The sequence below is a fragment of the Aethalodelphis obliquidens genome, unplaced genomic scaffold (assembly GCF_003676395.1).
Source record: "Aethalodelphis obliquidens isolate GAN/ISIS:26980383/991018 unplaced genomic scaffold, ASM367639v1 scaffold50, whole genome shotgun sequence".
Lineage (NCBI taxonomy): Eukaryota > Metazoa > Chordata > Mammalia > Artiodactyla > Delphinidae > Aethalodelphis > Aethalodelphis obliquidens.
In genome coordinates, this window is record NW_020837994.1 from 1,554,731 (window position 1) to 1,581,092 (window position 26,362).

The following is a 26,362-nucleotide window of genomic DNA, read 5'->3' on the forward strand; positions in this document are numbered from 1 at the left end:
CTGGTTTAGGTCACCTTGCCTTTCTTCTTCCTCTTCAACACAGAGCCCAGCATGTGTGTTTCTGCAAAGCCATGGTTGGTTCTTTCCATGTGCTCTGGTTCAGTGAGTTGTTGCCTAGCTGACATTAAATGATGCCTAGTCCCCCACCCTCACTGTGATGCATACTTCTTCTTAAGATGCCCCTTCCTGTGGAGGCTGGGATGGGAATCCGTCCTTTTCCAGGCTCTCAGAGAAGTTCTATATGCCTTCTCCTGCCCTGCTGCCAAGGAAGGTGGGGCAGGTCTTGAGGCTGTGTAGAGATCCGGAGCAGGGATTCCAGCCCCAGCACTAGTAACATTTGGGTTGGGTAATCCTTTGTGGTGCGGGCTGTTCTGTGCACTGTAGCATGTTGGAACAACATCCCTGGCCTTTACGTACCAGAAGCCGGTAGCACCCCTGAACACACACAGCTGTGACAGGCAAACATGTTTCTAGATTTTACCAAGTGTCTCAAGAGAGGCAAAGTCATTCCCAGTTGAGAACCACTGGGTCTAGAGGAACAAGGATGCCCCTCATCCTAGGAAGCTCCCCGTGTGATTAGGCAGACATAATAGGTCTCTTTGTTGAGGAGGAGGAGGAAAAGAGGCATGGTGACCCAAACCACACGGTCCCGGCCCCACCTCAGGGAGCTCCCAGTCTTTGCTACAGGAGGCCCCTGATCCTCAGAGAGCCCACAGGCCTAATGAAGAGTCACACCTGCCAGTTGGGAAGTCTCTTATCTGATTTTGATGATGGTCTAGGGGAACTTGTTCCCTACCCTCAGGAAGTTTGAAGAAGAAAAAATGTTGAAGAAAAAGAAAGGGTTTCTGCATTAGAGAGTTCTGAATGCCAGGGCCTAGGAGGTGTGGATGACAGAGCAGGGTAGGCATTGGAAATGAGGACAGGAGCCTGGTACAGTGAGCCACACAAGTGATTCCCTTATGCCAAACCACCCCTCAAGCAGCTGACCATTGATGGATCCCAGGAATCAAAATAAAGACTTAGTTTCGCTTAATAAGCAGCGTTTGGGGCCCCTGGCCCATTTGGAGCTGTGGTCAAATCGGCAGTACCCTGAGAGCAGACCCTGTGTCTTGCCCTGGATGGGGCTGAGAAGAGGTGGGAGAGATCTACAAAGGCCTTGGTGATCATTAGGGAGGGTTTCCTGGATGAGACAGGGCAAGCAGGGGGAAAGCTAGTGACGGTCACATTGTTTTCCACTCTTTCTACTCTTCACAGTGTGTTTCCTGGCTGTTAGTGACCTGCTCTCCTTCCCTCCCTCAACACTGAGCTCTGTTGTAAATACATCGCACCAGAGGCCACTGTGATGCCGCTGTCTCCTCCTCACCATCCTGCCCGACCATGTGACACCGGCTCCCTATAGACGGGCATCCCCAGATGTACAAACCCTTTCGTGTATTCCTGCCGAAAGCATTGTTTTCCAGGGCCTTTGACCAACATTGGTCTCCCCAGTTTAAGGCTCCCCAGCTCCTATCCCTTCCCTGTTCAGGGGTAGCCCCTGCCTGTCCTCCCTGCCTTGCCTAGGGTGAAGCCTCCATCAGAACTGCCACCCTGGGCCCCTATTCCTGGCATTAGGCAATGCACCTGCGTCCATATGTTTCCCCAGGCTCAGGGACCTCCATTCCTTGAGATTGTTCTTGCCATGGTCCTGCCCTACCTCATGGGATGGACCACGTGCGGGATGGTCCTTATTTTTCCCTTTTAAATAAAATACCAGTCAGGTACCTTTTTATCCCCGTCTTACTATTCTAGGCTTGGAAGACCCAGGGGGGCCAGGATCTCATCCTTAGGTACAGGGGTGGGGGGTGGATAGCATCACAAGAAACCAGCCTGAAAATCAGGCCCGGCCAGTCCAAGCACATGGCCTCCCAACTGGGGAGGGCCCACGGTCCCACTCCCACATGTCTGGGCACCTGCCCTGGGCTGAGGCCAGGCTGCTCCAGGGGTCTCTTGAGCCCTCACCTGCCACAGGGCAACCCAGGTTGAATACAGCCCACGCACAAAGCCACAGGCTAAGGCCCGTGGAGTTGTTTTTAAGAATCAAATTGAACCATTTTCATAATTGGTCCCTGGAGGTGTGCAGAGTGCCCGCTTGCCTTTTCTAGACCCACAGCTTATCTTAGCCATTTGTGGTTTCCATGTTACTCTTCATAGAATCAGTGCAGCCCAGCATCCTCAATATTTGCCCTCTTCCAGCTGCCTCATCACAGCACTTCAGTCTCCCCCTGCTGCCCAGGCACGCCATTCCCAAGGGCAGAGAGGGGCAGTCTCCTGCAGCCCATCTTTTCTGTGACTGTCTTAGGTGATGCGTAGCCCCCTCCACCTTTCGACCCAACAACTTCCTATTCCTGTCCTGCTGCAGGGTCTGAAGTCTGGGACCTACTTTGTTTCTTTGTTATTTATGATCTTGTTTAAAGAAAATAAATCTCCTAACCTTTATCTATCTGGTCTTTATGGAGTTGTCCTTATTTCTGTTGATCTGGGGGCAGGGAACATTTCACTGGATTTAGTCACCATAGAGCACCAGAAAAACCTCTTTCCTGTAGCCTATCAACATCTTATGCTCTGCCTGCTTCCCAGATCCATAATGCCCAGTGGAATGGACAGAACCAGCTTCCACTGCAGCCCGGGAGACCATATTCCAGTCCCATCTCTTCCAGTTATTTGCTGTGTTGACTTTGGCCCAGAACAGGACAGTCTGTACACCGTCCACATGACCTCAGGCACTCAGGGCTTTAAATCTGCCAACACCCAAACTTTGTCTACAACTTAGATATCTCCTGAACTCTGGATACTTCTAGAGTTACTAGATACCTAGATACTCTAGGTCCATCTACTTCTCCATATCTCCCAGATGTCCAAAAGCAACTCATTGACCATTCCTAAAACCGAACTCACCTTCCCCCTAAAACTTGTCCTTCCACCCACGTTTCCTAACTCAGTAGTGATAGATACCACCATCTCTCCACTTGACCAAACCAGGCAGCCAAAGTGCCCTAGATGGCACCCTCTCTTACATCCATATCCAGTCTACCACCAACCCCTGTCCATTCTCTGTTCTATGATGTCTCCTTTCCTTGCCTCAGCCCCTCCCCTGGTTATCCTCTACATACTGTTGGAGTCCTCTTCCTAGTAGGCTTTGGAGCCAGGCTGCCTAAATTAGAACCTAAGGCCCATCCCTTACTGGCTGTATGAGATAGCTACGTACTCTCTCTCTTTGTGCTACAGTTTCCTCATCGGAAAAATGGAGATCAATAGTATCTACCCCACAGAGTCTTGAGGACTATGCAAGTTAATATAGGTTAAGTGGCTCTCTCAGTAACTGACACAGGGTAGGCACTGAATAAATAGTTCCTGTCATGTCAATCCCATATTATATTTAAGACCTTCTTTACTCAGAGTCGTTTGTGGGCCAGTAGCATCAGTGTCATCTGGAAGCTTGTTAAAGATTTTGTCCCTACCCCAGACCTATTGAGTCAGTACTGATCTGCATTCCAACAGGCACATTAATCCTGAAAAGTTCTGGTTTAGATGTTCACTAAATATTTTTGAGTAAAGCATGAGCTCCCTAGCAGAGAAGAAAAGTGCCTTGTGTGTGATCTGCATCCTCTCACCAAGCTCTTTGGGGGTTGGGTGGGGAAAGGAGCGGGCCAAGGTCTCTTTGCTGGGCTGTGTGCACTCTGTCTACAGGGGGGCAGCATAGTCAAATGCACGGTTTTCAGGGACACACATCAGACACTTTTGTTCGCCAGGCAAGTCATAATAGTCATCAAAGTTGATCATCAGCTAATTCACTTTACACATATCTGTTTAATCCTCACGGCAACCCTATGAGGTAAGTGATGTTATGTTCCTTTTACAGGTAGGCATTAGGTCCAAATTTGTATAGCTCAGAAGTGGTGGTGTCAGAATTCAAACCTAGGTTGTTTCCTCTTCACGCTGCCTCTTGGACAATATAGGGGACCCTGGTCAGAGTTCTTTTTGGTGAAGATACCTGGCAAGAGGATGATGACCAGCCTTGATGGATGGAGACTGAATGAAATGTTCATTGAGCGTTTTTTTTTTTTTTTTTTTTTTTTTGGCGGTAACTGGGCCTCTCACTGTTGTGGCGTCTCCCGTTGCGGAGCACAGGCTCCGGGCGCACAGGCTCAGCGGCCATGGCTCACGGGCCTAGCCGCTCCGCGGCATGTGGGATCTTCCCAGACCGGGGCACGAACCCATGTCCCCTGCATCGGCAGGCAGACTCTTAACCACTGCGCCACCAGGGAAGCCCTCATTGAGCTTTGTATTAGATACTGTGCTAGTTACTTACATCTTTATCCTTTGTATCCTTGTGAAGTATGGGCATTATCCCCAGTTTATTTATTATTATTATTTTTAAGTTCACATAAATTATATTTTTAAGTTGAAGTATAGTTGATTTACAGCATTGTGTTAGTTTCAGGTGTACAGTAAAGTAACTTGGTTATACACACATGTATATGTATTCTTTTTCAGATTCTTTTCTCTTATAGGTTATTACAAGATACTGAATATAGTTCCCTGTGCTATGCAGTAGGTCCTTGTTGTTTTCTATTTTACATATAGTAGTGTGTATCTGTTAATCCCAAACTCCTAATTTATTCCTCCCCACCCCCACCTTTCCCCTTTGGTAACCATAAATTTGTTTTCTATATCTGTGAGTCTATTTCTGTCTTGTAAATAAGTTCATTTGTATCATTTTCTTTTTTAGATTACACATATAAGTGATATCATATATTTGTCTTTGTCTGTCTGACTTAATGTGATAATATCTAGGTCCATCCATGTTGCTGCAAATGGCATTACTTCATTCCTTTTTTATGGATAAGTAATATTCCATTGTACACACACACACACACACACACACACACACACACACACACACACACCCCACATCTTTATACATTTATCTGCTGATGGACATTTAGGTTGCTTCCATATCTTGGCTATTGTAAATAGTGCTGCAGTGAACATTGGGGTGCATATATCTTTTCGAATTAGAGTTTTTGTCTTTTCCAGATACATGCCCAGGAGTGGATCGCTGGATCATATGGTAACTCCATTTTTAGTTTTTTAAGGAACCTCCATACTGTCTTCCATAGTGGCTGTACCAATTTACATTCCTACCAACAATGTAAGAGGGTTCCTTTTTCCCCACACCCTCTCCAGCATTTATTATTTGTAGACTTTTTGATGATGGCCATTGTGACCGGTGTGAGGTGATACCTCACTGTAGTTTTGATTTGTATTTCTCGAATAGTTAGTGACCTTGAGCATCTTTCCATGTGCCTGTTGGCCATCTGTATGTCTTCTTTGGAGAAATGTCTATTTAGATTTTCTGTCCATTTGTGGATTGGGTTGTGTGTTTTTTTGATATTGAGCTCTATGAGCTGTTTGTATATTTTGAAAATCCCTTGTCGGTTGCATTGTTTGCAAATATTTTCCCCATTCCATAGGTTGTCTTTTCCTTTTGTTTATGGTTTCCTTTGTTGTGCAAAAGCTTTTAAGTTTAATTAGGTCCCATTTTATTTTATTTTTAATAAATTTATTTATTTATTTTTGGCTACGTTGGGTCTTTGTTGCTGCGCGTGGGCTTTCTATAGTTGCCGTGAGCAGGAGCTACTCTCGTTGAGGTGTGTGGGCTTCTCATTGCGGTGGCTTCTCTTGTTGCGGAGCATGGGCTCTCTGCGCACGGGCTTCAGTAGTTGCGGCACGCAGGCTCAGTAGTTGTGGCTCACAGGCTCTAGAGCGCAGGCTCAGTAGTTGTGGCGCATAGGCTTAGTTGCTCCGCGGCATGTGGCATCTTCCCGGACCAGGGATCAAACCCATGTCCCCTGCATTGGCAGGCGGATTCTTAACCACTGTGCCACCAGGGAAGCCCCATTTTTTTATTTTTGCTTTTATTTCCATTACTCTAGGAGACAGATCCAAAAAAATATTGCTGTAATTTATGTCAAAGAGTGTTCTATGTTTTCCTACAGGAGTTTTATAGTATCTGGTCTTACATTTAGGTCTTTAATCCATTTTGAGTTTATCTTATTAGGTCTTTAATCCATTTTGAGGTGTTAGAGAATGTTCTAATTTCAGTCTTTTACATGTAGGTGTCCAGTATTTACCCAATTTAAAGGCAAGGAAAATTTTTTTTAACATCTTTATTGGAGTATAATTGCTTTACAATGGTGTGTTAGTTTCTGCTTTGTAACAAAGTGAATCATTTATACATATACATATATCCCCATATCTCCTCCCTCTAAGGCAAGGAAATTGAATTTCAGAGATGTGAAATGACTTGCCCACAGACATGGCTAGGAGATGGCAGCATCTTTGAGTGGTCCACTATACCCCAGCAGAGAAGGGACCATTCATATGTTCACATAACGTATCTTTAAGGAGCACCTGCTATGTTCTGGATGTAACAACATCCTTGTGAAGCCTACAGATCAGCACTCCATACTCAGGAAGAAAATAAAGGAGACCCTTGGACCCTTTGAGTGAAGGAGTTCTACAAAGCCAGAAGGAACATATTTCGTTTCTGGAACATATTTCGGTCAAACCAGGGGCCGTTCTGTCAGGCACACACTTTAAGGAATGTCCAAGGAGAAATGTCCGAAAGGAGAAGGTAGGCAAATGGGTAGACACAGATCTAATGTTGAGGGCGGAGAATCTTGAGATTGAGAAGACTCAAAGGCATGAGGAGAGTTGGGCATGACTTGTGGTGTTATCCTCTTCTAAACCTGCAGTTATGAACATTTATTTGCTGATTAAGCAAACCTGAGCAGTTATTCTGTGCCAAGCCTCCAGTGGACTCTGGAGACAGAGATAAATAAATAATGAGACCCTTCAAATGAGCTCATAGTCTAGAGAGACCATTATAGAAACACTGCCCACATTGTATAAAGGGAAAGGGACAGGTAAACCTCTTTGGAAACAGGTCAGGGATGGTTTCACAAAGTAGGTAGCATCTGAGTTGAGCTTTGAAGCATCATCACAAAATGGAGGTGGAGAAAGAAGGGAAATACTTTGCAGGAAGAGGGGGCAGCGTACACAAGCCCAGGAGACTTGAAAGTCAGTCTGATACAGCTGGTAGATTAGTACAATTAGTATGGCTGGAGTAAAAGCTGTAACAGGAGAGGCTGCAGGAGGCAGGTCATAAAGGCCTTGAGTGGCAAGATGGGGAGTTGCCAGAAGTTAAGGAAAGTTACTCTGGTATCCATGTAGGTGGACTGGCAGGCACCAGACTAGAGGCAGGGAGAGCAGTAAAGAGGCAGCGGTAGTCTAGGTAAAAGGCAAAGGTATACTTAACTAGACAGTGGCTGCAGGGTGAGATAAGGAGAAAGGCTCGATATTTTAGAGATGGAATGAACAAGACAAACTGATTTGGACAGTGAGGTGCCAAGGACCCTGAAGCTGGATTCAAGGGCCTGCCATCAGAACTGGGGGTGGGGAGTTAAAAGGTCACAACTTTTAACAAGGGGAAAGCAAGAAGAGCACCTACAACAGGAGTAGAGAAAGCAAACAGCAATCATACTCTTTCCTGCAGGGACAGTGTTTTGTTTGTAATCTTCGAGCCAACTCTTCTCCTGCCCCAGCTGGCTGCCCCATCAGCAGCCAGAGTCAACACATTCTCAGTCTGGGTCCTGGGCTTAGAAAGTTATGTAAACTCAAGAGGTTCCGATATTCCTAGAGCTGGCTTCCTCTCGCAGCAGTTTGCTAGAAACCCCAGCCTGTAGCCAGGTGAAACCTTGGAACCTGAGACTCGTCAAGTGGCTGGCCTCTTACAGGTGGATGGAGGGAACAGTTAACTGGGTAGTTAGCTGAGCAATGGGGGGAGAAAGTTTTTTCCTGATGATCAATGATGATACCACAAATCAATGGCTAATCAAATGTAAACATATTAATTGACACAATACAGTATGTGCCATTTACAGAGCACATTTACAGCCTTTTGAGACCTCACAACTCTGTGGAGTGGGTAAGGCAGACAGATTAGCAGTGCCACCCTACAGATGAGGAAATGAGAGCTCTGATAAGGAAAGTGATTTGCCCAAGGTCACACAACAGCTCCCCCTTTCTCCCTGCCCCCAGCCCCTGGGAAACTCTATTTTACTTTCTGTCTCTGTGGGTTTGTCTATTCCAGGTACCTCATATAGGTGGAATCATACAATAATTGTTCTTCTGTGTCTGGTTTATTTCACTTAGCATAATGTTTTCAAGATCCATCTGTGTTAAATCATGTATCAAAATTTCATTCCTCTTTGTGGCTGAATAGTATTCCATCGCATGTGCATGCCACATTTTGTTTATCCATTCATCTCTTGTTATACATACTTGGGTTGTTTCCACCGTTTGGCTATTGTGAATAATGCTGCTGTGAGCATGGGTGTATAAATATTTATTTTGAAGTCCCTGCTCTCAGTTCTTTTGGATCTATATCTAAGAGAGGTATTACTGGGTTCTATGGTAGTTCCATGTTTAACTTTTTGAGGAACTGACAAACCGTTTTCCACAGCAGCTGCAACATCAGCAATGCATGAGGGTTCCAATTTCTCCACATCCTCTCTAACACTTAGTATTTTTCCTTTTAAAAAAAAAAAAAATTATAGCCATACTAGTAAGTGTGAAGTGGTACTTCATTGTGCTTCTGTAGTTTTTGTATTCCAAGACAGCTAGATGTAGGAGAGAGTGAGTGAGGTGACCCAGGGCAGAGCCCCCATAGAGGGCTCTGGAATTAGTAAAGTGGACTGATGCTGGCTGGCCCAGGCACTGGAGGCTGGCCCTGCCTGTCCCCAGGCCCACAACCCCAAGAGCCAGAGGGACTCAGGGAGCTGATAGAGAGGATGGCTTTTTCTGGCCTCAAGCACCAGAGGACTAACAGGCTCAGTGGCAGCCAGAGAAAGAATTGATTGAGCAGAGGCAGCAGGATAGATTGCCTTGCTCCTCCAGGATGAGCCCACTGACAATTCCTATTTCCTTTTTTGTTGCAAGAGGGTTAAAAATAGAAATTCCAGAACTCTAGAACCTGGAGAGCATTGTGGGAATTTCTAGGCTGATGGCATCCCCTAGGGGACAATGTGTGATTTTTAAAAGAATATTTAATATAATTTTTGATATGGTAAGGGGGGAAAAATCTGTTTTCTGAAACAGATTAAGGAACACAAAGTTAGAGAAAATCTCTCCTGAATGATGTGTCTGAATTTTCAAGACCAAAGAAATTTTTAGATTTATCAGAAGGGTCTGGATTTTTTGAGTTTTCTTATACACTTGTGAGTTAGGGAGATAAGCTCCCACATCTCCATAACACACACACACACACACACACACGAACCTCCTTATCATTCAAGGCCTAAATCAAGTGTCACATGAGCCCATCACACCAGAGATGTAGTGATACCCCTTCCGGACATGTAACGTGTTGCGTGTCCCCTTTCCACTAGTATTGTCATTGTGTGGGTTTTCTTCTCTGGGAGCTCTTCAAGGATAGACAGTCAGAGTCATCATCTCCAGCCCCAGCAAAGGGCCAGGCACAGAGGCAACATCAGTAAAGCTTAATTGAATGAATGAGTGACAGCCACACATGAAATCTGTGCCCATGAAAACACCATCAAGGGTTGGTTGATTCCATCTTCTGCCCACTGTGCTCCTGTTCCAAGAAGCGGACAGGCATGGGTCTCTGAGCCCAGAAATCTGCCTTCTAGTCTTGGCTCTGCCACTGACACACTGTTTAACTATGGACAAGTCACTTCACCTTTCTGGGCCAGGGAAAGTAACTGCCGCCCTCTGGTCCCATAAGATGATAAGCAGTTGGACAGGAGGCATGATGGTCATTATTTTAGTTATGCCCCATCTCAAAATGTGGTGAGAGAGACAGTAGTTATCTATGGGGAGCCATCTGATCCATGCCCTTAAATCCTTAACCAAAAAGACACCTCATTCCTTTGAGATTATATTTGATTTCACCATGGGCTATCCACTTAAAATGCAAATATGCCCCTGGCAGGGACAGCAGGACCCTGTCACTCAGACCTTAGGGGGAGCAGGCCTATCAAGCATTTGATGGGAAGGGTCACTTGATGAAGAAAGGGAATAAAAGAGGATGGGGCAGAGGGGAAGAAGAGAAAGAGGCAGGCTCTACTTCCTCAGGGGGAGGAAGTTTTGGGGATCCCAACGTGAGGAAGGAGAGGTTAGAAGCAGCTGATGGCGGGAGACCTCCCTAGCTCCAAATCCGGCTCTGCTTCTAGCAGAGGTCTTTTCTTTGAGCCTCCTTTCCTCTCTTGCCAAAAGGGATGATAATCGTTGTGAATAAGATAAGTGAGATAAAATAGCCGGCACAGAGCAGGCATAAATGTTTGTCTCCTCCCCCAGCCCTTAGCTGATTTCCTTGTTTTTCTGAGTATACAGCAGTCTGCAGGCAAATGTCCCTCTGTCCCCACCTCACCCCCTCTCCTTTGGCTTCTCCCAGCTTGAGCAACCAAGGCCCCCAAACAGGGGACTCTTTGAGTGGTTCCATGAAAGGGCAGTTTGTGCTGGCTCCTCTTGGCATTGCTGGATAAGGGCCCCCCAGAATCAACACCCTCTCACTTCCTCCTTCCAGACAGCTCTCACTGCCCCCTTGTGCGTGAATGGGGGACAGGTGAGGTGGCAGCTGCTCCCCACCCTCTTCAGGCACATTCTCACTCTTTCTGTGTTCCTGGGGTCCCAATGTGGAAGCCCTCTCATCCCACTTCAGCCATAGGGTTCTCCCCTTTCTCCCAACTCCTGTGATCCTTAGGGTGAGCAGCCCACAGCTTTCTATTTGATTATATATAATTCTCTATTCTTATATTTGGGCATGTGCTAATTTTGCTTTAAGGGCAGTGAGCAGACCTCCTCATTTTATTGGAATCTCATGGGGCACCAAGCATGGGGCTGGTCACACAATAGGCGTTCTCTTTACATCTGTGGAATTGAGGTGATTTGTTCGTGTATTCAGTACCTACATCTGACAGGGCTCTTTAGCCATTAGGCATTAGAGACACAAAGGATAGAGCTTTTCAATGCCCGGGAAAAGGCTGAAGACTCCTTTCAAAAATTGTTGGCTCCAGGGCTTCCCTGGTGGCGCAGTGGTTGAGAGTCCGCCTGCCGATGCAGGGGACACAGGTTCGTGCCCCGGTCCGGGAAGATCCCACATGCCGTGGAGCGGCTGGGCCCGTGAGCCATGGCCGCTGAGCCTGCGCATCCGGAGCCTGTGCTCCACAACGGGAGAGGCCACAAAAAAGGCCCGTGTACCACAAAAAAAAAAAAAAAAAAATTATTGTCTCCAAAAGACATAATTGCTAATGGGAGCAAAGCAACCACAGCAAAATAACATGTAATTCAGACAACAGAGGGCTAGTTAAGATCTTTGGAGACAGACATTCTTTCTGATGGCTGAGTAATATTATATTGTATATATATACCACATCTTCTTTATCCATTCATCTGCTGATGGACATTTAGGTTGCTTCCATGTCTTGGCTATTGTAAATAGTGCTGCAGTGAATGTTGGGGTGCATATATCTTTTCAAATTAGAGTTTTCTCTGGATATATGCCCAGGAGTAGGATCACTGGATCATATGGTAACTCTATTTTTAGTTTTTTAAGGAACCTCCATAGTGGCTGCACCAATTTACATTCCTACCAGCAGTGTAAGAGGGTTCCTTTTTCCAGCATTTATTATTTGTAGACTTTTTTATGATGGCCATTCTGACTGGTGTGAGGTGATACCTCATTGTACTTTCGATTTGCATTTTTCTAATAGTTAGCCATGTGGAACATCTTTTCATGTGCCTGTTGGCCATCTGTATGTCTTCTTTGGAGAAACGTCTATTTAGATCTTCTGCCCATTTTTTGATTGGGTTGTTTGGGGTTTTTTTGATACTGAGCTGTATGAGCTATTTGTATATTTTGGAAATTAATCCCTTGTCAGTCTCACCATTTGCAAGTATTTTCTCCCATTCCATAGATTGTCTTTTTGTTTTGTGTGTGGCTTCCTTTGCTATGCAAAAGCTTGTAAGTTTGATTATGTCCCATTTGTTTGTTTTTATTTCTATTGCCTTGGGAAACTGATCTAAGAAAACATTGGTATGATTTATGTCAGAGAATTTTTTTGCCTATGATCTCTTCTAGGAGTTTTATGGTGTCATATCTTATGTTTAAGTCTTTAAGCCATTTTGAGTTTATTTTTGTATATGGTGTTAGGGACTATTCTAATTTCATTCTTTTACATGTAGCTATCCAATTTTCCCAGCACCACTTATTGAAGAGACTGTCTTTTCTCCATTGTATATTCTTGCCTCCTTTGTTGTCAATTAATTGACCATAAGTGAGTGGGTTTATTTCTGGGCTTTCTATGCTTTTCCATTAATCTATACGTCTGTTTTTGTGCCAGTACCATATTGTTTTGATTACTGTAGTTTTGTAGTATAGTCTGAAGTCAGGGAGCCTGATTCCTCGAGCTCCATTTTTCTTTCTCAGTATTGCTTTGGTTATTCAGAGACTTTTGTGTTTCCATACAAATTAAAAATTTTTTGCTCTAATTCTCTGAAAAATGCCATTGGTAATTTGACAGGGATTGTATTGAATCTGTAGATTGCCTTGGGTAGTATTGTCATTTTAACGATATTGATTCTTCCAATCCAAGAACATGGTATATCTTTCCATCTGATTGTGTTGTCTTCAGTTTCTTTAATAAGCATTTTACAGTTATAGGTCTTTTGCCTCCTTACGTAGGTTTATTCCTAGGTGTTTTATTCTTTCTGATGTGATGGTAAATGGGATTATTTCCTTAATTTCTCTTTCTGGTATTTTGTTGTTAGTGTATGGAAATGCAACAGATTTCTGTGTGTTAATTTTCTGCAACTTTACCAAATTCATTGATGAGCTCTAGTAGTTTTCTGTTAGTGTCTTTAGGATTTTCTGTGTAAAACAGTGACAGTTTTACTTCTTCTTTTCTTCTTTACTTCTTCTTTTCCAATTTGGATTCCTTTTATTTCTTTTTCTTCTCTGATTGCTGTGGCTAGGACTTCCAAAGCTATGTTAAATAAAAGTGGTGAGAATGGACATCCTTGTCTTGTTCCTGATCTTAGAGGAAATGCTTTCAGCTTTTCACCATTGAGTATGATGTTAGCTGTGGGTTTGTCATATATGGCCTTTATTATGTTGAGGTGTGTTCTTTCTGTGCCCACTTTCTGGAGAGTTTTTACCATAAATGGATGTTGAATTCTATTGAAAGCTCTTTCTGCAGCTATTGAGATGATCATATGGTTTTTATTCTTCAATTTGTTAATGTGGTGTATCACACTGATTGATTTGCGGATATTGAAAAATCCTTGCATCCTGTGATAAAGCCCACTTGATCGTGGTGTGTGATCCTTTTAATGTATTGTTGGAGTTGGGTTTGCTAGCATTTCGTTGAGGATTTTTGCATCGATGTTCATCAGTGATACTGGCCTGTAATTTTCCTTTTTTGTGATATCTTTGTCTGGTTGCTTGTTTGTTTTTAGTATCTTTTTATTTATTTATTTTTTAACATCTTTATTGGAGTATAGTTGTTTTATAATGGTGTGTTAGTTTCTGCTTTATAACAAAGTGAATCAGCTATACATATGTTCCCATATCTGCTCCCTCTTGCGTCTCCCTCCCACTCTTTGTCTGGTTTTGATATCGGGGTGATGGTGGCCTCATAGAATGAGTTCAGAAGTGTTTCTTCCTCTGCAACGTTTTGGAATAATTTCAGAAGGATAGGTGTTAACTCTTCTCTAAACGTTTGGTAGAATTCACCTGTGAAGCTATCTAGTCCTGGACTTTGGTTTGTTGGGAGTTTTAAAATTACTGATTCAGTTTCAGTACTGGTACTGGTAATTGGTCTGTTCATATTTTCTGTTTCTTTCTAGGTCCATAGATGGACCTAAAGATTATCATACTAAGTGAAGTAAGCCAGACAAAGACAGATATCACATGATATTGCTTATATGTGGAATCTAAAAAAATGATATGTGATGAACTTATTTACAAAATAGAAACAGACTCACAGACATAGAAAACAAGCTTATGGTTACCAAAGGGGAAAGGGGAGGAGGGATAAATTAGGAATTTGGGATTAACACATCTACACTACTATATATAAAATAGATAACCAACAAGAACCTACTGTATAGCGCAGAGAACTATACTCAATATCTTGTAATAATCTATAAGGGAAAAGAATATATATATATATATATATATATATATATATATACTGTATATATATCATATATACTGTATGTGAATCACTTCACTGTACACATGAAATTAACACAACATTGTAAATCAACTATACTTCAATTTAAAAAAATTTAAAAAAAAAATCTTTGGAGGCAGACCTGTATTCAAATCCTGCCTGTGCCACTTTATAGCTATGTAACCTCAGGCAAGTTACACATTCTCTGCCTCAGTTTCCCTCATCTATAAAATGGAGATAATAGTACCTATTCATCGTGAGGATTGAAGGAGACAAGTACACCTCAGTTCTTATCACAGTGCCTAGCCAGTGGTAAACGGTCAGTATGTTACTAATGACAATGATAATAGTCATTAACATAAAGAATCTTCCCTGTAGTGAATCTTGTGAGGGATACTGAGTGCAACACCAGGAACCCAGGTTGGAGAAAGCTGTTAGAAAAACAGTTGAAGAAGCGTGCAAGAAAGAAACAAAATTATAAACTATGTACCAAGCCACAGTCAGTCCTATTTAGAAATAGCTACCTACTAAGCGCTTTTGGGGCCCCACAGACACACCACTTTCCCTGAACTGCTCTAACCTGCCTGAAGACAGATGCTCCAAAAGGAACTCAGTTGTTAGAAATCCCCTCCTCAAGAGTTTCACCAACCAAGGAAGACTGACCCTTACCACAGGAGAAGAGACTACAAGTGGACACCACACCTAGATAAACTGTCACCATCACATCTCCCACCTATGGGCTATACTCTAAGGGCCCATTTATCATTCCTAGGAATCTAAGAGGGCTACATCCCCCCGTTCCCTCTTACGATGATATTTCATCCCAAGTTCTAAGCCACCTCAGGGAGTTATTCATTTTCCTCTGGGTATCTCCCATGTATACATGATATATACATGTCACTAAGCTTGTGGGTTTCCTTTTGTTAATATGTCTTTTATTACACAGGTTTCAGCTAAGAACTCAGAAGGGTAGGGGGAAAGTACTTTTTCTTCCCTACATGACAGTAATTTAGTAGGAGGGTTTCCAGAGTCCTGATGCATTCAGCGGAAATACTGGGGATGTGACCAGGTGCTCGTGGAGGCTCTTCAGGAACCCGAATATCAGCACACCAGAACCTTTTCCTTGGGGCCCACAGAGCTCTGGGAGGCAGAAACCCTGACGTGTATGGTGCAGGGAGGGGGCGGAGGCAGCAGTGTCTAAGCACCTAGTCCTTTACTTGTGTGGCTTCTTTGTGAGCAAGGCACACGCCCTCGCTCCTGTTGAGGAACCTGAGCCAAGTCGCCCGGAATGTTCTCTTTGCACAAGTCACTCATCAGTGCAGCCTTAGCTCATGCTAGTCCTTCTGCTGGGAAATGCTTCTCCTCACTAGACTCTGCCTGTAAAAAAATTCTACCTGTCCTCCAAAGTACAACTCAAAGGAGGCCTTCTTATTCATTTATCCAGAAATATTTGCTGAATGCCTACTTATTTGAAACAGACCTTTTTCTGGGGATACCAAGAGGTATAAGGAGTGCAGGCAGCCAGGCAAATAAACAAATAGTGAAATTCAGTGAGATGGGGGCTACAATAGAGGCATTTACAAAGTATAGAGGGGTCTTAAAGCATTCAGCCTGCAGAGAAGGCCACTGGCCACAATTAAATAAATAAAATAATTTCAAGAAAAGTGTTAGGAAGAAAACAAAGTTGGCTAATGTGAACAAAAGTGGCTGGAAGTTTGGGTGTCAGAGAAGGCCTCTGAAGCAGTACTGAGCCAAGAGTGGAATGGTGAGACCAGCAGCAGCGAATAGAAAGAATGTCTTGTGTCTGGAATGCAGTGAGAGGGGAGCCAAGATGAGATTACACATAAATAAAATATTATACTCTGCCTTTTTCACTCAATATTACAAAGTAAGAATGTTCTTGGTTGTGAAAAATGATTTGTAAACATCTTTAATGACTGTATTAAAACATTTTTAATGGCTGTATTAAAAAATCATATTTTAAAAAAGTTATTTTCTGCTTTAAAAAAATCATCACATGAGGTACACTCCTGATACAGAGACACCCCCTGCTCAGCCTTCAGCAGAAGTCAGTAGGCAGAAGGGCATATGGGGGGTCAGGCACCACCTGCAGGTGTCCTCACTGCCACTTCTGGGCCCCTGTGGTCAAGGCTCAAGTAGCAAAAGCCCCAGTGACCAAACCCTGGAGACTGTTGATATGTCCTGTTCCCAAGAGAAAGTGTCTGAGCTCTAGAAACTTCTCTCTCCAGCCTCCTTGCCCCCTCCTTTCTATTGTTCATTCTACTGTGACTCATGGCTTGAGGAGAAACTGTAAGTTCTCAGATGTCCCCTGCTAGAGACCACTTCCTTGTCTTCCATTTGCAAGGAATAGGCAATGCTGACAAAGACCCTCCTCCAGAAGCTTTGCTCTCCTTTCTCCTCTCTTACCATAGCTTTTGGCTTCTGGCTTCTCTGGAAAGCCAAAGGACTCTTCCAGCTTCTCTCTGCCAACATTTTAGTCTTCAGGGCTTGAGCTGCAAGGTCTGCGGAATTCCTGTCCATACTCGTGTATCCACTTGTTGGCCACTGGGGGAAATGGGGAGGAAGAAGAGCAGGCTCAGCGGAGCAGACAGTAGCGATGCTCGCTCACAGGGCCGTTAAATTCCACACCCTTGGCAACTCACTTGCCTCACCCTGGTCCCAGCCCTACTATGGACTACAAGACGTTGCTTCAGCAGCAGTAAAGAGCAAAAAGGACAGTGGCACCTGGAAAAAGTCCCTGACAGGTCCTGCTACTACAGACTAATTTTCAAACCCGTGGGTACTGTGGTCACTTACCCTTCATATGTAGCTCCTAAAAGCCCACCTCCCCCAGGGAACCATTCCAGGGTAATGAGAGAAAAGGGATGGATTCTCCTGGCAAAGTCCACCTCAGCACAAGAGTCCCTCTTCTACTTCTTTTTCTGTCTTCAGAGCTAAGTGCTCTTAGACACATATATGACATAAACACATCCCCTACTTATTTCTCTCTTCCTTGTTTGACCGTCTCCTCATGGGGAAGCACCTGATGGTTCTCTCCTTGGGATAGAGGACTGGGACTTGGCAACATATTATTCCTTAGCTGTGCTCAGGAATCAAGGCCCATCTGGTAAGGCCAATAAACTTTTACTGACACCTGCTCTATGACAAAAGCCCGGCCTTATGGGCTCCCAATGTACTGGTGGCAACTAATCCAGAATCTGATCACCTCAATATAATGTGGCACTGTTAAGCTTTTGGAATGAAAAGGCTATGTTATTTTCCATCCATCCCCTACTTCACTTTACCCTGAACCCCTCACCCAATTCCCATGCCCAGAAAGGCAGGCCTTACCCCACTTATCTCCTACCAGGACAGGACAGCCAGCATGAAGTGTGTCACCATCCCCTTCACCACTCCTATGCAGGTTCCACCAAAATAGTGCTGCATTCTGAAAACAAGCAGACCCCGCCCCAGGGGAGGTCAGCCCAGAATCTCAGTCCTTAGGAAGCACTTGACTGAGGACAAAGGCATGCATGTCATTAAACAAGAAAACTGTCCATGCAGATTGGGGGCAAGGCATGCATAAAATGCCACAAGATGGTATAAGCTGCCATTTACTCATTCACTCATGCATCCCTTATTGAGGGCCTGCTCTGCTCTAGGCCCTGAAGATGCAGAGACAGATCATGTCCAGTTGTCTCAGGGAGTTCAGTCTTGTGGGAGAGACAGACATAAAAACAAACGAGGATGAGACAGTGTGACAAGTGCTGCAGGAAAGGTGAGCACAGGGTGTCATAGGATCACTGAGGAGAGAAACTCGACAAAAAGCACAAGGTGGAACAAAATATTCCTCACACAACTAAGAACTTAAGTGAGCCACTGACTCTTCCTTAGGCACTTCCTAATAACACCCGCAGGAAGCAGGGATCTTCATCCCCACCTCACCAGCAAGGAAGTTGAGACTTAGGGGCTTTAAATAATGCAACTAAGAAGGAGCAAGGTCAGGACTCAAACCCAGGCATTTTGATTCCAAATCGTATATGTTCTTTCCCCCCCACCCCGTCCCCAGCTTTTTTTCCTATACGCTTACTTTAACCTTGGCCAACCCCCTGAGTTTTGATAGATACCCAGCATTTACTCACTGAATGCTTAGGATGTGCTGGGTACTGTGCTAAGTGCTATGAGGCGTGATCTCAATTATTTGTCTTCATTTCATTCCTGAAGTAAGGGCTGTCATCCCTGATTGACTGATCTGACACTTGGGGGAGATATTAATTCATTAAACAAACCTCTTACCACACTGGCCGCCCTCTGTGCCTTGCTTGACATTGTAACTCCTACTGCAATACGTTATGTTGACTTCTGGAGGCAAGGACTACGAGTTTTCCTCGGTACTCTCAGTGCCTCCAGCCGCCAGTGTTTACTAAACGAATGACTGAAGGGACCAGTTGTTGTCAGGGATCCGAAGGGCACTCTCACCTTTGAGGAGCTCTATTGTAATGGGAAGGCACACATGTAATCATCCTCTTGTAATATAAGTGTAAATAAAATAAAAAATAGAGGCACAAGTAAATGCAGGAGTCAAGAAAATTGAGGGATTATCTTTGATTCTGGGAATCAGGGGAGACCTCTTTTCATTCCCTCTCCCAGGAATAAGCTTGCAAGCACAGGCAGCATGAACGCTAGGGTGTTAGTTCTGCACTGCTAAAACCACCTGTTGGGGTCAGACCCCCACTCACCTTGACCACAGGCACGCTAAAGTTGCCGTAGATGAAGGCTGTGGCTCCTCCAGCTTCCACCGAGCTCAGCTGCAAGGCCAGAGGAAGAGCCAGGGTTGAAATATCCCGACTGCCCTACTCTGCCTCACATGACGTCTGATGTCATTTCTGCATAAATTCCCTCTTGTGTGCCCCTCTTTCAACTCTGGGAGAAATACTTATGGAAATACAATCACCCAATTTAGGAATTGAGAGAGCCTACTCAGTGGCATCAGTATTTGCCTGCAGGGCCACAAGAGGACAACGTTTAGAAATGCCCCCTTTCTTTACCCTTTGAGCTAACATCCTTATTGAGGGTTACCATAAGTAGATTCAAACTTCGAGGCCCTCAGGAAGAAATACAGTTTATGTCACAACCCAAGACACAGACACGTCCCTGAAGTAAGTTTCATAAAATATTCTTAACTACATCAGATGCCCTCTGTTATTTTCCATTTTATTTTATTCTATTCTAGTTCAGATTTCTTAAATACTGACCAGATCCACTAACTTGATTTCACAGCCCACTAATGGATCATGACCAGTGGCTTACAAAACACTGTTTAAAATACAATGATTATATTTGAAAGCTGGGCATCATAGGAAATACTGATTGCACCTTTGGTGTGTTTCCCAGATCACTCAGACCCTCTCTAGGTAATCTCAGCTAAAGGGTTTCACCACTGGTATATTCTAGAATTATGGATGTGTTTACTTAACTTGAAGAGTTTTTTCTGATTGTCAAAGAAATATGTAATAACCTAAACATTTTGAAAAATACTTTAAAATACTTAATATTATTCATCATCTTACCATCTGGAAAAAGAAAAAAGCACTGTTATGGTTTAACTGTAATAGTTAACATTTATTGAGCACTGGCCGTATGTTAGGCATCACACTAAGTCCTTACAAATATATTATCTCACTTATTCCTCACAACAAATATATCATCCTCACTATTCCTGTGAGTTAGGATTGTTATTATTTACATTCTACAGATGAGGAAACCAAGTCTCAGAGAGATTGAGTGGTTTACAAAAGGTCATATAACTCCTTGGTGACTGAGCCAGGACTGGAGCTGAGCCAATGCTGTCTGACTACAAAGTCCCTGCTCATAACCATTATGCTACATACACTCTCGAACATTAGGTTATTTTCCACTGTTTACTATTATAAACAACACTGTGAACATCTTAATGAGTAAAATCATTTTTGCGTTTTAGATTGTTCTCTTAGGAAAGAGTCTGAGCATTAGTATTATTGGGTCAAAAGTATATGCAAATATTCAATACTTTAGATACACACTGCTAAATTATTTTCTCACCAGCAGCATGACCAGAGTGCCAGTCTTACCTCGCCCTGGCTAACTGTCTACCAGCACATTCACAGATCCCACCATATTCGCCTGTGTTACAGAGCAAGAGTTGTGGGAGTTGGGATGTTAGCACTTGTTAGAGGAAACTGAACTGACGCGGCGATTCAGAACCTGGAAAAGGCAGTGGTGATTTTTAGCACATCTTGGCTCCCCCTGTAGTCCTTTGGGAAGGGCGATGAGAGCAACAATTTGCTCCTTGTGTTCAAATAACAAACTGGATGATTCTGTTCAGACCCCTGTTGTCGGCCACTGTAAGCTGTAGGTGTAAGCAAGATACAACAGAGGAAACCTGGACTTTCCTGCCTTCCTCTACCTGTGGTTTCACAGTATAGTGGGAAGGAAGGACTTATCCAACAAATTGAAAAGAGAATCGGATCTGTGTGCTGTGAAGCTCATGAGCAGGGCATGGATTGTAAGATTGGTGGAGGGGAGGGAAATCTTCCCTCTGTAAACCTTCCACTGTTTTGTACTGGGACTGATCTTATGTCCAGTCTGAGTAGAAAATCACTAACCTGATTTCAACTCAATCCTCCCAATACTCCTTAAAGATTATTTTCTCCCTATATAATATTACTCTTATGTTCTCCATAAATCTTATGTCTTATGTTCAGAAATGTTTATGATGGTCTTAACACCAACCTGAAGATGAAAGGATTGGGCATAACCTAGCACTTCCTAGGTCCCACGATCCCATTTATGGGGTCCTATGCTTGCTTTCTGGGATACATGATAGAAACATATTGTATGAAACTGCACAGAGAGATATCCCCTTACATTATTTCATCAGATCCTCATGACAGCCCTGTGAGGAGGCACAGAGCAAGAAGACAAGCTCGAAGAATTGATGTGATTTGTGCTGAGGCCACATGTTAAGTGGCAGAACCAGAATTAGACCAACTGACTCCAAACCCAAAACGCTTTCCATTCCACTGTGTATCAAAGGCTTAAAATCCAAACATATACACACTCTTGCATTTGTCATTTAAAATTGCTGGGCTACCCTTACCATAGTACCCTTACCATAGTAACTGGACCTCTGTAATCAGGAGTCAGCTACAGAAGATACTAGGGGGATAAAGAACAGAGAGATATTGGCCCCTAGATGTCCTATTCTTTGATATCAGTGCACTTCACTGCCTGTGACCTCCCATGCCAGCTTTAGTCATCAACCAGAGATGTACCAGCAGCTGATCCAAGCTGTGTCTCCTGCCCAGAGAGCTGACGTCAGCCATCCCTCTGCCTGATCAGAATGCTCAGAATGTCCAGGAGAGGCCAGACACCATTGGCAACGGCAGCCTTCCAGTTCTGCATAAAATTAAAACCAAGCCACATGAAGAAACATGTTGGGATTGCCAGCATTAAAACTACAGAGTGCCGGCCTCTGATTGTCCTTTCTTGGCTACACTGTGGAGACCAGTTAACAGGACTAAGGAAAGAGGGAATGCTAGGGTGTAGGTGTCTGCTATTCTAATGAGCCTGAAACCAGGCCTTCATCTTAGGGTGTTATGTAGAGCACTTACATTTGGCATGTTTATTCCTTCATTTAACAGTAATACACCTCTTATAATTTAAGTGACAGATGCCTGAAATTATGACTTGTCCATAGAGAAGGAGGTAAACCCACATGATCTGAAAGGAAGAAGATAGGTGAGATAATAAAGACTGGGTCCGAATTCTATAGGATCAGGTCAGAAACTAGGAGAGGAGGGCAATTTGTTTTAAGGGGGTATAATGTAGATTTTAGTGAAGAATTTATGAGGAGATAAGGAAGAAAATTTTCACCGCATATGAGAGAGCCACACTTACTGAATTTCTCTGTAGGCATCTCCGTTCTTCCCTCTTGTAATCTCAGCTGCTTCATTTCTCTCCTCTCTCCCCTCATAGCTCCACAACCTCACCTATAGGTCCATGCTTTTCAACACCAACTAGTCTATGGGACCTCAAAGACAGAGACTCTCACATCCCCTTCCTGTGTTGTTCGGGTCCCAGGATCTCTTGGCCTTCAGTGTAACCCCACTTCCCATCCTAATCACTGACAATGACAAGGTCACATTGAGGTCTACACAATGTAAGCTCTTTGAGGGAAGGAAATGACTTGTATTGATATTTCTTTATCTCTCCTATAGTGCCTAACAAGAGTGCTGTATGACATTCACAAACATCCTGGAGATTTTTCTGCTGTGAAATGCAGATGAAATCAGTATCTGATATCGCTTTGAAAACCATAAAATAAAAGAGATATAAATAGTCATTAAGTAAGCAGCCCTGGTCCCTCCAGAGCAAGACTCACGTAGATCATAAATGTTGCGACTCGGTTCCCAGAGTTCATTCTGTACAGTGGGCTGGTTGGTGACTGAGACAAAAATAGAACATATCATTATTTTATGCAGATGGCACCAGAGTAACAGCCAGGATGCCACCATAATACAGGGAGGAGAAAAATGGAGGAGTCACAGATGGGATATAGCCTTGAGCTATACCTAGTCAAGTATGTGCCTATCTTTGCCGGCAGGTACTCAATATACTTTTTTTCCTCTTACCACTTTATTAGATACTCATATAAGTGAACTGTATACTACCAATCAAACAAAATTGCTTGTTAGTAGTGAAAGCACTATGTGAGGGGTTGATTGCACCTTCAGGTTCTTGGTGAAATAAATTAACATATAAAATATTACAGATAATTATTCTGTAAAAATACCAAGTCATAAGACTGGAGTTCCCAATTATTTGCCAAAGAGGCACACTTTTTTGTCATAGAAGAGTTTAATTGATATAATTTACATGTCATAAAATTCAATCATTGTAAGAGTGTTTTTCAGTGAGTTTTAGTAAAAAGAAGATGAGTCAGCAGCAATCAGCTTGAAACCAAGGCTTTCAATCTACCTAGAATGAGAACCTTTGTTCTAAAATTTCATGCGGTATTCTCTGGGGGCCCTATAAGAGCTCTGTTTGAGAGAAATAAATAACACCCTCGTTGCCTACCCCACGAGATTGGTCACCGACCCCATGGTTACCGTAGCATGGTCAAAGTGAGGCTCATAGTGCCCTCCGATTCCGTAGTTTACCACCTGGAGATACTCTGCATATGGAGGCTGGACATCAAGGCCTGTAAGGGAGGCAATGCGATGGTCGAGGGTCACCAGCACTGGGTCAACGGTGTCCTTTAGCCAGGCACTAAAACACACCACAGGTTGCAGCATCAGTGATCTGATGCCAGAAATGACTAAATATCTGTGAATGAATGATGTCAACTGCCAGAAAGAAGGAAGGAAGGCAAGGAGGACAGGAAGACAGACACGAATACCTAATTACCTACTCACTTCTCCTGTTAAGTCGGCCCAGTCCATTTTGTGCTCTATCTTAACATTCACACATTCATTCAACAAACATTCTCTGAGGCCTACTGTATGCCAGACCCTGTGCTAGGTGTGTGAAGAGTGAAGGTTCACATCACCAGGCACTGGGATACAAAGAGAAAGAAGACAAAACCCTGTCTTTAAGAATGCTATGTTTAGAGACATCTCAATGGAGGAAGCTGGGTGCAATGGAAAAAGCTTTGGATTCAGAGGGGTAAGACCAGTCCTGGATCCTCGGTTTGACCCTTGGTCAGGCCCTTAACCTTTCACCTCTCTTAAGGTTCAGTGTATTCATCTATAATATGGGGATGGTAATAATATCTACTACACAGACTTAGGAAGATTGTGACAGACAATGCTTATGAAGATGCTTTGTAAGCTGTATGTTATTGATTTGCTGTAAAACACAGAAAAATCTCTGCTCTTTTGCTCTACTTCAGGACAAACCAGGATAGGTCAAAGGCCAAAGAGCAAAGTTCAGTCTCTTTTCCTGAATGTCTTGTTGAGGTTCTGATAAAGTGGAGGCTTTGGCATCAGAATGTGGTCCCTGGGAAGTGAGGAAGTGCTCCCCAAGCAAAGCCAGTGAGCCTCCTGGAGAGATGATGAAGGCTCTTAAGGGAAGCACCTTGGCATGTCTGGAAGACCACTTCCTTGGTCTATAAATGATGGATTAATTTGTTCATTCTTTTGTATGGAGTGCACGCATAGTGCTATGCTGTGGGCTCTAAGGTTTACAAAGATACCCAAGACAAAGCTGTTGTGTTCAAAGAGCTCATGAGAGGAGACACACAAATATACACAAATACAACTGAGCACAAATCAAGGTAGAGTTAAAAATAAGAACCAGCCCTTAAAGTAAAGTTCTGGGGAGCACAGAGGAAGGAGATGTTAATTCTCACTGGGGCACTGAGGTGAGATGGACATGTAGGCCAAATTTTGAAGGGTGCATAAAATTTCAATAGATGGAAATGACGTAGGGATATTCCAGGCTGAAGAAATAGCATAAGCACAGACATGGTGGGGGGATATACTACAGTGTGTGTCAGCACGAAAGCATTTAGTCTGTTAGAGAAGTAATGGGAAATAATGCTAGCAAAGTAGGCTCAGGGCATGTTGTAGAAAGCTGAGGACACTGTGGTCGGGAACCTGGTCTTTGTGGATAGTGATTTGGAGTGCATAAGTGACCTTTGAGGGACCAGTTCCAGTGAAGTTGTGAGGACAGAACCAAAATTCAAATGGGTGCACTGTGGTGGAGGGTGGGTAGTGAGAGGAGGCAATGAGGGTCTCAGTTTCTTTACCTGAAAAGTAAAGAGAATATCACCCACTCCCCTAAAAGCAATGACTCTAAACAGAAGGTGGAATTTTCTCCTTGACACTACAGTATCAGAAAGGTTAGCAAAGCAACGAAGCTGAGGTTAGACGGGCCTTTCAAAACTTAGAACATAACTTCTAATGTAAAAGGTCCCCAAAACGTACCAGACCAAAGAAGTTAAGCCAGATGATTCTGAATCCAAGCTTTCATCACTCACCTCGCTTCCCAGACAACAAAACCATCCACCCAGCTTGAGGTCTGGCCTCTCCCCAAGGATGTCATCACCATCTCCCATGGCTCCGGTGGGGACCCTCCTCTTACGGTATCCTGTCCTTACAGCACAGACCAAGGGCTACAGTGGAGGGGGAGCAGGGATGGAGGGGAGGGAATACGGCTGGGCTCTCAACCACAGAAGGGATCAGATCCAGAGATTCTGGCCATCCCTCTTGCCTGAGTGGTCGCAAGTCATGCTTTGAATATGAGTCAGGAGGTAAAGTCAAATTCCAAATAGAGACAGGACTTGTTCCCTGGAAACGCAATCCTGGTTAGGAGAACAACTACACACTTAATTTTTGGTCTAGGGCATAGGAGCTTTTTCAAGTCTCTCCCTAATGGCCTCCTAGTTAAGTCCTCAGACCATGTAACCACCTGAGAAAGGCCCTTGGGTAAGGGGAGTGGAAATTGCTCCCTCTCCACAAGAATGTACAGATGTAAACGTGAACTACTGTGGCGTCTCTAATGGCACCTGAATGGGTGTTGCTGACTTTCAGTCACCTGTGCCACAGGCCCAAGGGTGGCCAGCAGGCATGACCAGAGTCCCTGCCAAGAAAGGACCCCTCTTACCTTTTGCTGATGCGGTACTCCACTGGTAACTGCTTTTCGCCTGATGCCACCACAGATCTCTGTAGCTGGTGTGAAGGATGTAAGAGAAAGTCCAAGTGGTTATGATGCAGAAGGAAGGGCTCTCACTTCCACAGACACGCTCCTCTCTTAGCATAAGCCTAACAATCACCCGTTTCTCTTTAATTAAAGGGTATTTTGTACATGCTACTAATTTAGTGATAGCTATCAATCTTAAGTGACATAAAAGCTCAGAGTTGAAAATAACCTTTAGCTTCATATCTGGTAAATAGTAAAAACTGAAAAAGGTCTGTAGAACTGAAATACAAGTGATTTTGAATCCCGTTTGCATCTGCAAGACTGTGAGTTCTGTAAGAACAAGGACTGTTTCTTATTCATCTTTATATCCCAGTGTTTGGGGC

General features: G+C 43.8%; 2 protein-coding genes across 6 annotated transcripts in view; one reads left to right on the forward strand and one right to left on the reverse strand.

The window, feature by feature from the left end:
• The window catches only part of PPME1 (protein phosphatase methylesterase 1), a 103,330-nt gene that overhangs the window by 73,917 nt on the left and 3,051 nt on the right, over positions 1–26,362 (forward strand). Inside the window, exon 14 of one of the 4 annotated variants that reach the window (XM_027083369.1) lies at positions 1,255–2,479. The exons of 1 other annotated variant lie outside the window; for it this stretch is intronic. In XM_027083369.1, coding sequence (XP_026939170.1) covers positions 1,255–1,273 — 19 coding nt within the window. In that variant the 3' untranslated portion in view covers positions 1,274–2,479. Of the gene's footprint in view, positions 1–1,254; positions 2,480–5,076; positions 5,111–22,555; positions 22,678–26,362 lie in introns of those variants that run through there. 2 more of the 4 variants (XM_027083370.1, XM_027083371.1) reach the window with 2 other exon arrangements.
• P4HA3 (prolyl 4-hydroxylase subunit alpha 3) overlaps positions 16,154–26,362 on the reverse strand; it is a 34,457-nt gene continuing 24,248 nt past the window's right edge. Inside the window, exons 8-13 of one of the 2 annotated variants that reach the window (XM_027083363.1) lie at positions 25,944–26,008; positions 23,447–23,606; positions 22,720–22,782; positions 19,037–19,105; positions 17,649–17,745; positions 16,243–16,862 (exon numbers count right to left, since the gene is read on the reverse strand). In XM_027083363.1, coding sequence (XP_026939164.1) covers positions 16,792–16,862; positions 17,649–17,745; positions 19,037–19,105; positions 22,720–22,782; positions 23,447–23,606; positions 25,944–26,008 — 525 coding nt within the window. In that variant the 3' untranslated portion in view covers positions 16,243–16,791. Of the gene's footprint in view, positions 16,863–17,648; positions 17,746–19,036; positions 19,106–22,719; positions 22,783–23,446; positions 23,607–25,943; positions 26,009–26,362 lie in introns of both variants that reach the window. The other variant, XM_027083365.1, reaches the window with a different exon arrangement.